The sequence below is a fragment of the Ammodytes marinus genome (assembly GCF_949987685.1).
Source record: "Ammodytes marinus genome assembly, chromosome: 11".
NCBI lineage: Eukaryota > Metazoa > Chordata > Actinopteri > Uranoscopiformes > Ammodytidae > Ammodytes > Ammodytes marinus.
In genome coordinates, this window is record NC_137215.1 from 26,970,871 (window position 1) to 26,983,675 (window position 12,805).

The window sequence follows — 12,805 nt, forward strand, 5'->3', positions numbered from 1 at the left end:
AGGCGGGGCAGTCCACCGCGGCCCACTGAGGAGCCCTGCTGCTGGGGGGGAGTGTGGTGGTGGAGAGGGTGGGGCTGGTGGTGGTTTAGGTGGTGGTGCCCGTTGAGGCTGCCTCCGCTCTCCTCAGAATGCTCCGAACTTCGGCCTGAAAGCTCCTCAGACGAGAGCAGGGCCACGGAGAGGGGCTCGGCCGCTGGGGAGGGAGAGAGAGAGGGAGGGAGAGAGAGAGAGAGAGCAAGAAAGGAATAAATTAGAATGTGACACGAAAGCAACAACCAACATGATTCAATGTTCAGCTTTTTCCTCTTAATTGATCTATTTCAGAAAAAAATGCTGCTTTTGATCTGGTGATTTCGTCCCGCCATCTTGTAACACATGTCGGTGAAAATGTGCAACTTTTGTTGATTTGTTTGTACGCAGAATTTGAGTTTATTTTAGTTTTTTCCACCTTCTCATCACGTGATGTGACTAAACTATAGAGGAGGGTCATGGGTCATGATCATAATACACCTGAGGAAAGGCCAAGAACGTGTGTGTGCTAGGCAATTTGCACAATTCAATTTCCCTGAGCATTATTAAGCTGTTTTGCAGACTTAACTGACATATTTTCCATGTCTGTCCTGTCATTGCAACCTATTGATACAGCTGTTTGTGGAAACATGTGACAAGAGAATCAGGATCACAGTTTAAAGAGCCGATGCCAAACACTGCGGTATACACCCAATAAAGGGGGAAAGCTGAATGTGTCTTGTAATAATAGAAATGCATGGAAACGCAGGGGGGGAAATGATTACAATGGGAGATGATGTGGATCACACACACACACACACACACACACACACACACACACACACACACACACACCATTAAGAGTAAACGGTGGGAAAGAATATCCTGAATGGCTGCAAACGCTCAAATCAGAATCCCTCCAAAGATAACAATTTGGTATCCAATGACAGGGCAAAAAAAAGCTTCAAAAAACCCCTAACCTAAATATGTGGATGAGTTGGACTGGCCTAAGCTTGTTTGTACAGTGTATTTGATCCTGTAATCATCAGAAAATGGGAGAAAGAACTGTCGCTAACACATGTGGGTGTGTGTGTGTGTGTGTGTGTGTGTGTGTGTGTGTGTGTGTGTGTGTGTCAGGGAGAGAAGGAGAGGAGAGGAGAGGAGAGGAGAGGAGAGGAGAGGAGAGGAGAGGAGAGGAGAGGAGAGGGAAGACCGAGTGTGTCGGAGGAGAACTAGTCACAACACCTCTGTCCCATGTGTCCGACTTATTAGTTCTTCGATAGATCTTTAGCTGCTTGTACTGTGGGGGTAAACCAGCCCTAAAAATGTCTCCGTTCAGCGACCCCCATTCTTTAGCCCCGTCCTAGGGCCGGATTAACTCCTGGCTATACTTTCTTAAGGGAGCCTTTTGTCAAGCTCAGACCGGGGCCCGCAGTGAACAGGGAGAAATGTAATTCACTGTCCCCCTTTCTCTTCTCCTAAAAGGAAAAAAAGAATGGAGACGAGAATGAAGGTGAAGACGAGTCTAGGCTACAGCCGCTGCCTAATAACGCATGTTGACCTTCTTTACTCCGCCGCACCAATTTCACATTTTTTAATGAACTTAAAACCACTGAGAGTCACCGAAAATAGATTTTAATTTTCCAACCGTCTGGGTGATTGGTACAGATTTCTGACCGATAAAAAGGGATAAGGGGTTCCGGTGTGTGCACGCATGCGTTAAGGGAGGGTGTGTGTGTGTGTGTGTGAGAGAGAATGCACAGGTGAATGTGTGTGTGTGGGTTGGGGGGGGGGGGGGGGGGTAGAGGGAGAGAGAGTGAGAGAGTAAGAGCGTGTGCGTGTGTGTGTGTGTGTGCGCGTGCGTGCGTGCGTGCTTGTCTGTGTGTGTGTGCGTGTGTGTGTGTGTGTGTGTGTGTGGAGAATGTGGACTACATATCCCCCTCAAGGAAAATATCATTTGAACACAGCAACAATCATGCACGTCGACCGACATCTGTGCGCAAACTGGGACATGGAGCTGACAGACACACACACACACACACACGCACACACACACACACACACACACTCACACACACACACACACACACACCACTATCTATCTGTCCTCCTCTTTGATTTAACTTTGAGGTCAACACAACGGCCATGCAGGTTACACAACAGTGGTTGGAGGGGAGGAATTAAAATCACAGGATAAAAGACCTTTTACTTTTAAACTAATGAAAGCTGCATATTTAAGCCTTTTCACCTCTTCACTTGAACTCAACAGTAGATATTATCCGGGGGTTTGAAAAAAAGAATTGGGCAAATAAAAAATGCATTTTGTTGGATTTAACAGAGCAAGAGGAGAGAGGCTAAAGAGACTGAATTATTTTGTGATATGCAAAGCAGGGCGGTCTCCACACACGTCTAGTTCAATTTCAATATAATAAAAAAAACGTGCTGCAACATTTGTGTCTGTTTTTTAAGGCAGTGCAATAGAGTAAGAGGAGCAGAGAGAGGGATGATATGTAATAATGTGCATCCCATTTGAATGTATATCAACACATGCATAACAATGAAATAACATTTCCAAATGGGGATAAATGAATAAAAAGTGTAGGTGTCTAAAAGAAGGATACAAATATAACTGTTAACTCTGGAAGGCTTGAAGTTCCATTCGCTGATAAAAACGGTAACAATAGAGAACTGACTCTCTAGTTAACCCTCCACTCTTTAAGATAAATGTCCCCTTGTGAAAATCTGGAAATGAATAATAATCTAATTGAATGTGGAGGGAGACATGAAGAGCTGTCACACTGTGGAGCCTTGTTACATTTCAATGCTTAAGATCATGCCTGATCAGGCCGTTACAGAGAAAACACTGTATGCACACCTTCACTATCCCCTACATTATCCAATATAAAATAATGCAATTGCGTGTGTGTGTGTGTGTTGGGGGGGGGGGGTGGGAATAGAGAAAATGAAAATACAGACGTTAAAAGCACGAAGTAAAAATAAATGAATGTGGGAGCGACAGGACGTATTCTGTGCTCCATCGGTAACAAAATGTGAATTTGTACGCAAAAAAGGGAAATGTGTTTGTGAACGTTACGCGTGTGTGGCGTAATGTTTGGGTCGGGGGGGTAAAAGGCGAGGTCCGCATGCAGGTATATCACAGCTATAGGTAGCTGCATATATGCTAATGGTATGTATGGAGAAATGTGATGCACGAAAAGAGAGATGGAAGAGGAAGGGGTTGGAGGGAAAGGAGAGGCATTGTAGATTTGGATACCGAGGTTGTGGTAGTGGGAGTGGGCGGGGGGGGGGGCTCTCCCTCTTTCCCTATCCCTCCCCAGGTCGTGTGTACTCTCTCCCTTTATTCTAAAGAGATCGCCAAATAGTAGCCCGTGTAGTAGATAGAAACCGACTGGGTTCCAAGTTCAGCGCTGGATTTTCTGATCGCGCTCTGCCTCCTAGCGACGGCACATGGCCATGGTGACTGCGCTGTCACCCAGCCGGGGCCACACACACACACACACACACACACACACACACACACACACACACACACACACACACACACACACACACACACACACACACACACACACACACTCTCTCTCTCTCTCTCTCTCTCTCTCTCTCTCTCTCACACACACTCTCCCCCTCCCTCCCTCCAAGTCAAACATAGGCGACACAGCCAGACAACATACCGAAACATAATCAAGCACCGATGCGTAAAGATGCCCAAATATCTTCTTGTTTTGCGTTTTGCGGGGCCACTTTATAGAGACGCCGCGAGCTGGGGCTGGCTCACATGCCACAGTGCGGCACATGGTGCTGCGGTCACACAAGCGCTGCACTTTGTCAATCGCCCCGCAGTTTTCAAGCACACTTATCGGCTCTCTCGTCACATCATATGAGACGTATGCTTCTAATGAACTCGTAAAAAAATAAAATAAAGTGTTGGCGAGGAAAAAAAGCCCCGTGCGTAAAAAGACGGATTCTGCCGACTCAACTATAAAAACACTGTTGGAATCTTTGTTGTCTTTTGCTCAGGCGCTGCAGCTGCAACAGTGAACTGATACGTATTTATTACCTCAAGTGTGTGTGTGTGTGTGTGTGTGTGTGTGTGTGTGTGTGTGTGTGTGTAAACCTTAAGATTTAAGTTTTTTTTTGTCGGTCCAACTTTGCCTTAAAAATAAGAAAATGCACAGGACTAGAAACGCTGTTCTGTCCTGTTGCTGCGCTGCTCGTCTTTAACTCTGCGCTTGTCTGTTTCGGGAGGAAAGCTTTCCATCTAAACTAACATCAACAAACAGCCTTTTACATGAGAGGCATTAGGATTGTTGAAGGTGTGTAAAAAATGTATCGATTCATGCCGATCTGCTGACAAGACGGGGGCGGTTGTAAACAGTCGGACACGAGATTTTTTTTCTTATCCCCCTTCGATCCAAAAATCCACCTCCAAGTTTTTTTTTGTTTTGTTATTTGTTTTTTTTCTGTCTGAAAATAATCCAGAAATAGAACGATATTGAGGAACGATGAAAAAACTGCCCGCAGAGCGATCATACAGCTCCATATTCCGTGGGGTTGAAGCTCCGCTGAGAGGACGCGCTCTGGCTCTTCTACACCGGGAGCCCTGCACCGTTTTCCCACTGACCGGAGCGACCGTGGGGGCAGCGCAGCCACACAGCGAGAGCCTTTAACTTGCCTATGAATGCACACTCTCACCCTGCAGTGGCGGAGGTACAGTGACACAAAACTTTTCTCTCTCTTTTCGGGCATTTTGGTGATCTCCGAGCGGCTTTTACGCACGGAGCTGTCGCACTTTTGTTAAGTCCAGTTGACCGCGGGTCCGAGCGGTGCGTCCTGTCTGTGTGTGTGTGTGTGTCCACAAGCTGCTGTTTCGCTGCCTTTCTCCACACTCACACACACCCACCCACCTTCCACTTCTTTGCTGAATGAATTGAAAGGGGAGCCATAAGTGACATTTTTCTACTACTTACGCGAGAAATCCCGTTTGCTCAAGTGCTGGGGTTTGCCTTGCTTGCGGCGAGACATGGTGGCTGGCGGCGGCGGCTCTCAGCGCGGATCACATCGGGGAGAGCCGGGGTTACAGAGGAGAGTCCGGTTGGGCAAAAAAAAAATATGTGTCTTCATCCAACGCCTTTGACATCCACGACAGAGAGAGAAAGAGGCAAGAAAACATGAAATAAATTAGAAATAATACAAAGATGGCGCAGAGGCGAAGAAGATGGATCGCGGGATCGCCGCCGTCATGGCTTTTTTGAGAAAGGAGAGCACACAGGAAAAAAGAGAGAGAGAGTGAGAGAGAGGTAGATGGAGAGAGAGAGAAGGGGAGAGAGATGGAAAAAATGGCAAAAGCCCCCCGCCCCCCCTCCCCTCAACCCCCCACCCCCTCCGCCCCCCCTGAGCCCGTGCAAGTTCAAGTGCGCGGACGTGACGTTCCCCGGCGAACTTGAACGTCAGGCAGCAGGCAGGCGATGGACGGACACCCGACATATACAGAAAACATGGGCAGGGCCGAGGCACCCGCGAAGTGGGAGTGGGGAGTGGGAGGAGGAGGGACGCGCAATAACAACACCAATAGACGGTCATTAGAATGTGTGTGTATGTGTGTGTGAGGTGGGGGGGGGCTGGACATGAGAAATAGACCCAGTGGAAGCCAATGGACACAGAGATCAGGAGGGGGCCGGACTATACAGGCACTTGGAGGGAGGGAGGAGTGTGCGCGCGTGTGTGTGTGTCTGTGAAAGAGAGAGAGGGAGAGAGAGAGCGAGAGAGAGAGAGAGGCAGATATGTCTAATGAAAGCAATATGCAGAGAGAGAGAGAGGTGGACGCAAAACAGGGCAAGGAAAAGCCGCGCGGACAGGAGCTTCACTACTGGAGGGGGCGGTGATAATGCATGCTGCTGCTCCTGCATACTACAGAAAGTGTGTGTGTGTGTGTGTGTGTGTGTGTGTGTGTGTGTGTGTGTGTGTGTGTGTGTGTGTGTGTGTGTGTGTGTGTGTGTGTGTGTGTGTGTGTGTGTGTGTGTGTGTGTGTCCACAGGCGCTCTCAACACCTCACCTGCATCTAGTGTAGTCCGTACTATACGTATGTGTCCTTAGAGCGCGTGCACATTAATAAGGCTACACACACGCGCACGGAGAGATAGAGAGAGGAAGAGATGCACGTGTTAAAAATGACAAGGAGCGCGCGGCCAACTATCCGGTTGCAGCGAACGGGACGAACAGGTTGAACGACCAACAGCAACACACAAGGCTGTAACCTCGGTGGCTTCACATATGCTTTACATGTACAGTAATACACAGTGGTGTGTGTGTGTGTGTGTGTGTGTGTGTGTGTGTGTGTGTGTGTGTAGCCTAAACTGCTCTGCATGCTTGCAATGCATAATAATCAAGTCCCTGCCCCTTAAACAAAGAAAATGATCTTGTTATATGTTATGTACAGTTCACGCAACAAAACACAATTGGACGCCATTCTTTTGGAAAAGTCATACCAAACAATTTCTGAACAAAGTATGTCTGCATGTTAACAATGATTTATAACTTAGACTCTACTCCATAATATATAATTGCTTGTATTTATGATAGCTTGTACACTCATTACAAAAAGGGCAGGAATTATAGCCTGTGTTCTTAAGGCTTTACCGTGGGCAGTAAAATAGAAATGAAATAAATAAATAAACACTTGCAACACACTCCTTTGAACAAAGAAATTATTTTTCCCAAGCAACAGAAAGAGTAGTTTATTCATCTTTTTATTTTAAATTTTAAGAGACTATATAGGAATCCGCATCTGACTGTGTTGAGCTCTGGGTCATCATCTACACATACATTTTAAAAACAGAAAAGGTAAGCCATTCCATTGTGCGCACATCGTCTTTACTATTTTATTTCAGGTGTACAGTATGACTATGTACTGAGGTGGTGTGTGTGTATGTGTGTGTGTGGGAGGGGGGGGGGGGGTCAGTCACTTTATTAGGGGGGCCACCATATAGGGTCCAATGCTCCTCCTGCCTGTCTGTTTGTCTGTGTGTATCTGTCTGCGTGAAATCCACACTGCAGCAGCCCTACCGTGCAGACCGTGGGAGTGCGAGGCAGAGCAGAGCGGGCACATAAGCGCCCCGTGTAATAACTTTCAGATGTGTGTCTGTGCCTGCAGGTTCGAGCTACGCACAGACGGTAGGGGTAGACTATATGGGGTGTGTGTGTGTGTGTGTGTGTGTGTGTGTGTGTGTGTGTGTGTGTGTGTGTGTGTGTGTGTGTGTGTGTGTGTGTGTGTGTGTGTGTGTGTGTGTGTGTGTGTGTGTGTGTGTGTGTGTGTGTGTGTGTGTGTGTGTGTGTGGTAGCGGTGGGGGTGTAGAGAGAGAAGGAGGAGGAAGAAGAAGAAGAAGAAGAAGAGGAGGGGGAAGAGATTGTAAATACTCTTGTTATAAAGGGGGTTTGGTAATAGAAAACGCGAGGCTTAAAAATCCAGGCGAAAGGCGCAGCGCTTACACCGAAGCGATCCGGGGCTCAAGGACGCAAATATCGGCGCAGAAAAAAATGGGAAGAAGAAGGCAACGCAGCTATACCAGTGCTGTGTGTGTGTGTGTGTGTGTGTGTGTGTGTGTGTGTGTGTGTGTGTGTGTGTGTGTGTGTGTGTGTGTGTGTGTGTGTGTGTGTGTGGAGGAGGTAGGAGTTATTATTAAGGGGTGGTACGGGAGGGAGAAGACACGAAAGATTTGCCCCGGGAAAAGCAGCGCAGGCAGGCGGCGTGAGAAAGAAGAGGAGCACCGGTGCCTAGCGGTCGACTCGAGTGGTGTGGTGCTTTGGAGACCTGGAAGCTATACGCGCACTGACCGGAGAGGACAGCGCACTTAATACCGAGGGGGCGGTGGAGGGGGGTGGGGGGTGAAGGAGAGAGAGGGAGATAGAGAGAGAAGCCGGATGAGTGGAGGAGGCGGTTCAACGTCAAGGGGTAAAAAAAAATGCATGACCAGTGAGTGAAATATTTTCGCAGGTTGCAACTCGCCGCATGCCTCCCCTCCTTTATTAGACGGACCGATGTGTGAGTGAGTGAGTGTGTGTGTGTGTGTGTGTGTGTGTGTGTGTGTGTGTGTGTGTGTGTGTGTGTGTGTGTGTGTGTGTGTGTGTGTGTGTGTGTGTGTGGCGATTATCCCGTTCCGTTTATGAGCGCGTGTCAGACAGGTACGAACCTTACTGAAAAGGTTTTCCGATTAAATGATGAAAGTCACAAAAGAAATCATGCTAAAGTGTGCGACCTAATGGCCAAGGCGGCTTAGATCTATCGGCGCACTATACTTTATTCACTCGTTGTACCATGTGCAGTCATGAAGCCGATTCTAAATGAAATCTGATAATACTGATGGATTTACTGGCTTATTTCTATTCATCTGAATTTGAACTGCTCTCTGCGTTATGTAGATTGGCTGGTTATTGAAGCCTTTAGTTTTATTATTATCGAGACACATTTTTACGCACGATTGGACAGCAAACCAGGCATTTTAACCTGAAACAATTTAAAGGAGGATGTAAGATTACGGAGGAGTAAATGTTTTTTTTGTTTTTTTTTACAGGGGGAATTATTGCATTATTTCTAAAGACATGATGCAACGCGTGAGCATGGGTTCGTAAAGTAGGTTTCAAATTCTATTCCGTCATCAAAGTTAATCTGGGCATTTGTCTCGTCTATGCGTGGAAGAGATTGAGGAAGATTTTCTTTAAAACTAAAAATGTTTTAATTCTGTCTGTGTTGAGAATCACTCGTCCTCTATTTTACATTGACTGTAAAAAAAAAACTCTTTTATTTGTCAGTAATTGACTCTTTTAAGTGACCGCGTTTCATGTGTGCCGATAAGACTTAAAGATACTCATGAGCCACAGAATGTGAAAGGAAAAGCCACAGCTCCAATGTTGCTCCTTTGAAAAGAAAAATGACTCGTCCTAATAAAGAGCGTAATTGGGGGATAAAGTGGAAGATTTTTTAGCTATGTTTTGTCGGGCATCGGGTGTCTTGGGTGGCCGGCCTGTTGCTTTGGATGGCGACATGGCGGCAAGCACCGCGCCCCACTGAACCTGATCCAGTATTGTAACATCAGACGTTTACCTTTACGGGCTGGGTGACATGGTCCAGTTGAAACCCCCCACGGGATTAGGACCTTTACTTCCACAGGAGCCTTTTTATTTTACGCGTAAAGTGAAGCAACAACTGATTTACTATCAGTGTTCCGTTGACACGTGATAGAATGCAGCTCATCTGTCAGGCTAAAAGTTGCTCTCCTGATTTTAATAGGGCCCATGCCATCCCCAACTGGTACCCAACACTTAAAGGGGCCCTCGGTTTACACCCTCACGCGCACACGCACGCACACACACACATCCGAGAGCACTAACCTTGACCTCTCCCTATACACTCCGCTCCATCTGTTGGCAACAAAGAGTGTTTTTTCCTTTTTCTCTTCTTCACCCCATCTCCTCCTCTGACACACACACACACACACACACACACACACACACACACACACACACACACACACACACACACACACACACACACACACACACACACTTCGAGTCAAGGCGCAGGACATCGATCAAAAGCTTCTCGGACTCGGGGATCGCATGGGGGGGGGGGTGGGGGGGGGGGGGGGCTCTATATGTAAATGGGAGCGCGTCGCCGGTTCTGTAATACATTAGTTAGTCAGACTGCAGACTGCATGCTTAATGCTGTGTATGGAGGAACAGCAGCATTCTGCATGCATGAAAGAAAGACACGGGGCCCGGTTGCGTGCGTGCTGGTGTATGAGTGTGCATAGAAATACATCTCATGGATCCCTATTTTAATTCTGTATTTTATTTTATTTTTAAATAAGAAGAATCCATTGGAATTGACCTGAAAATCATAGGCCGCAGGTGTGTGTTAAGGTAACAAAAAAGAGAGAGAGAGGGATATAGCTGTGTATTTTCTGCGCCATATTTAACTTTATATCCTTACATTCAGCACTTTTATTCGCTTGTGGAGGCGGCTACAGCTTTTCATCAGCCTTATACCTTTAGCAAGTCTACGTATATGTGCACTGAGGGAAAGTACAGCGGCGATGATGGTTCATAAAACGGGGATGGTAGGGAGGGAGGGACGGGACGGGGTGGATTTTGGGCTTTGTGAGGAGCGTGAATAGAGCAGAGAAGACTACACGGCATCAGAGCGTTGGCGGCGGCGGTGTTCACATTGCGCGCCTTCCCCTGGCTGCACGCACGACAGCTCCGGGGAAATGAGGGACTGGGGGCGCATTTCAATATATGGAAATGACCAGGGGGGTACTACAGAGATAAATCAGCTCCAATCCCTTACACACCCCCACGCGGCACACACACACACACACACACACACACACACACACACACACACACACACACACACTAAACTACACACTCGCTTTTTTTCTCTCTCTCTCTCTCTCTATGCCCTTCTTCATACCTTAATTTGTGTCTCTCATTCTTTCCATTCGCTGCTTGTGTTGCTTTTTATTTCCCCCCACTATTATTTCCCAAACCGTGCGTAAAGACGCGCAGTGAAGTGACATTCCAATGTCCAAATTACACTGCAGCATCCTATATGTTCAAACTGCGTTGGGTTGACAATTTTTTTTCAACATATACGCAAAACGTGCACTGACGAATGAGCTGCTCCAAAATCATTTATTTTTGGATATTTTCATTCGTGGCAAATTTGCACACGCCATTTGGCATCAGGGAGGTTATAGGCATGGGCGTAAAAGGTAGAACGTTTTCAATTGTTCTGGGAGCTTCTACACCGCCGAACCTACTTGAACATAACTTAATATTAGTTTTATGCAATTAAGTCAATCCTCAATGCGGCGCCCCACTGTGATGCCACGGGATTTTTTGATTAATTACGAGGCCTTAATTGCTACTCAATTTATCCGCACCTGCTTAACGTGTCAATCAACTGAAGTGATTGATAAATTAATGGGTTGGATTTTGCTATCCAAATAGAAAGAAAGGTAGGCTAGCTTTAAAAAAAAATGTTTTGATGAGCAATTTTACAATTTTTAGCACACACACACACACACACACACACACACACACACATACACAACCCAGGAAGCAGCCACTGTGCCATGCCACCTCTTCCTTCCATTCCCAGAAAGCTTTACATTAAAAGGGAGCGGGGTGGATTTCACAACGTGGCCATTATCACATCGGGGGATGTGCGCGCACGCCGTCGCGTCGGCCCGCTGGTATTAGATGAAATCAGGCGGGATTACACGGCTATAGACCAAATTATCAGACCCCCCCCCCCCCACCATTCACACACACACACACACACACACACACACACACACACACACACACACACACACACACACACACACACACACACACACACACACACACTCCCCTCACATCCCAACGCCCGATCCCTCCTTTCCTCTGTATAATGTGTGGCACAGTAGCTACCGAGGTGAAGACTGAGGTTTTTTTTTTAACCAGAAAGATTTATCATTTTTGTTGTGAGAACGACTCGTGTTTATACAGCATATCTTTATTGGGATGAGGGAGTCTTCACTTGACTTAACTGTAAAATCTCCCATATTGTTGCATTGGGACCCATTTAGGGCCCCCCAGAACCACAAACTCCCCCCGGTGGATAGATACACATTGTCCGGTGCAACGTGCGCATATAGTCCCCCTCTCAACATCCATCCATCTGCCTGTAAATGCACGGACGTGTTTATGGCCGCCGTAGTTAAGTCGTTGTTAATTTTACACTAAACGGGTTGTTATGAAGATGAATGGGGGGGGGGGGAGGAGAATGGGACACTTGGGACAGCGCAGCGGTTTTTTCTGTTATAATAGGAGCCTATAGAGAGCACAGAGGGGCCTGTTCGAGGTGTTATTTGAAACATATGATGGTTATTAGCCTATACTCATCAGGTTTAACTGATAGGATTCTGCCTGCAAACTGCTGATTTTAAACATCTGTCTACAACATCATTCAAAATAATAGAAATATAGTAGTAGTAAACTATAGGCCTTAATGTTTGTTTAAAAAAAACACACACACATTTGGATTGAATGAAACGTTTGTGGAACAGATTTCTACCAAAGTGCAAAAACTAGTAGGCATAGTAAAAAAAAGACAAATTGGCCCTTGTTAAAATAACGTTATAAAAACCTAAAAGCGTCGTTGTAATCTCACTGTTGTTACTCAGAAACAGCTGACAAATGCACAGGACGTTCCTTTGCTTGGCCATGCTTAACGGAACGGCCCCCGCTATACAAGTGTGAGCCTGGGGCCAGTCAGGAGAGGAGACTGGTGTTATTTGGAGGAAATGTAATCGTTTAAAAAATATATATATATATAAAAAACATTCATTATATTAACAGTGCGGGGGAAAAGACCCCGTCAAAATCTAAAGGCACCACTGGTTGTAGTCGGGATGATTTACTCATGCATTCAGATGTCTAACCGCGGACTCTAGCTCCCCCCAGTGTCCAAATGGGCCATTCCACCAAATGGGTGACATTTGCATGTTGCAACTCTTCCAAATTAAACTTCAGATTTTTATTTGATTAAAAAGTATTATTTTAAAAATAAACAAATAAAATTAAAGAACTAATTTAGGTAACAGGACTGAACGTTAAGATGCTATTGTTACAATATCATCCAATATACTGAACATAAAAGAGGGGAACCTACTTTTGGTCTTCCCATGACCTATCAGAAGAGCTACAGAGCTCATATTCTAGTTTAGCA

At 46.3% G+C, this 12,805-nt stretch overlaps 1 protein-coding gene across 1 annotated transcript in view; it reads right to left on the minus strand.

The window, feature by feature from the left end:
* bcl11aa (BCL11 transcription factor A a) overlaps positions 1-5,365 on the minus strand; it is a 55,880-nt gene extending 50,515 nt beyond the window's left edge. Inside the window, exons 1-2 of the mRNA XM_080037007.1 lie at positions 5,001-5,365; positions 1-193 (exon numbers count right to left, since the gene is read on the minus strand). The exon at positions 1-193 is cut by the window's left edge and continues 392 nt beyond it. Coding sequence (XP_079893133.1) covers positions 1-193; positions 5,001-5,055 — 248 coding nt within the window. The 5' untranslated portion in view covers positions 5,056-5,365. The remainder of the gene's footprint in view (positions 194-5,000) is intronic.
* Between the last annotated feature and the right edge of the window lie 7,440 nt (positions 5,366-12,805).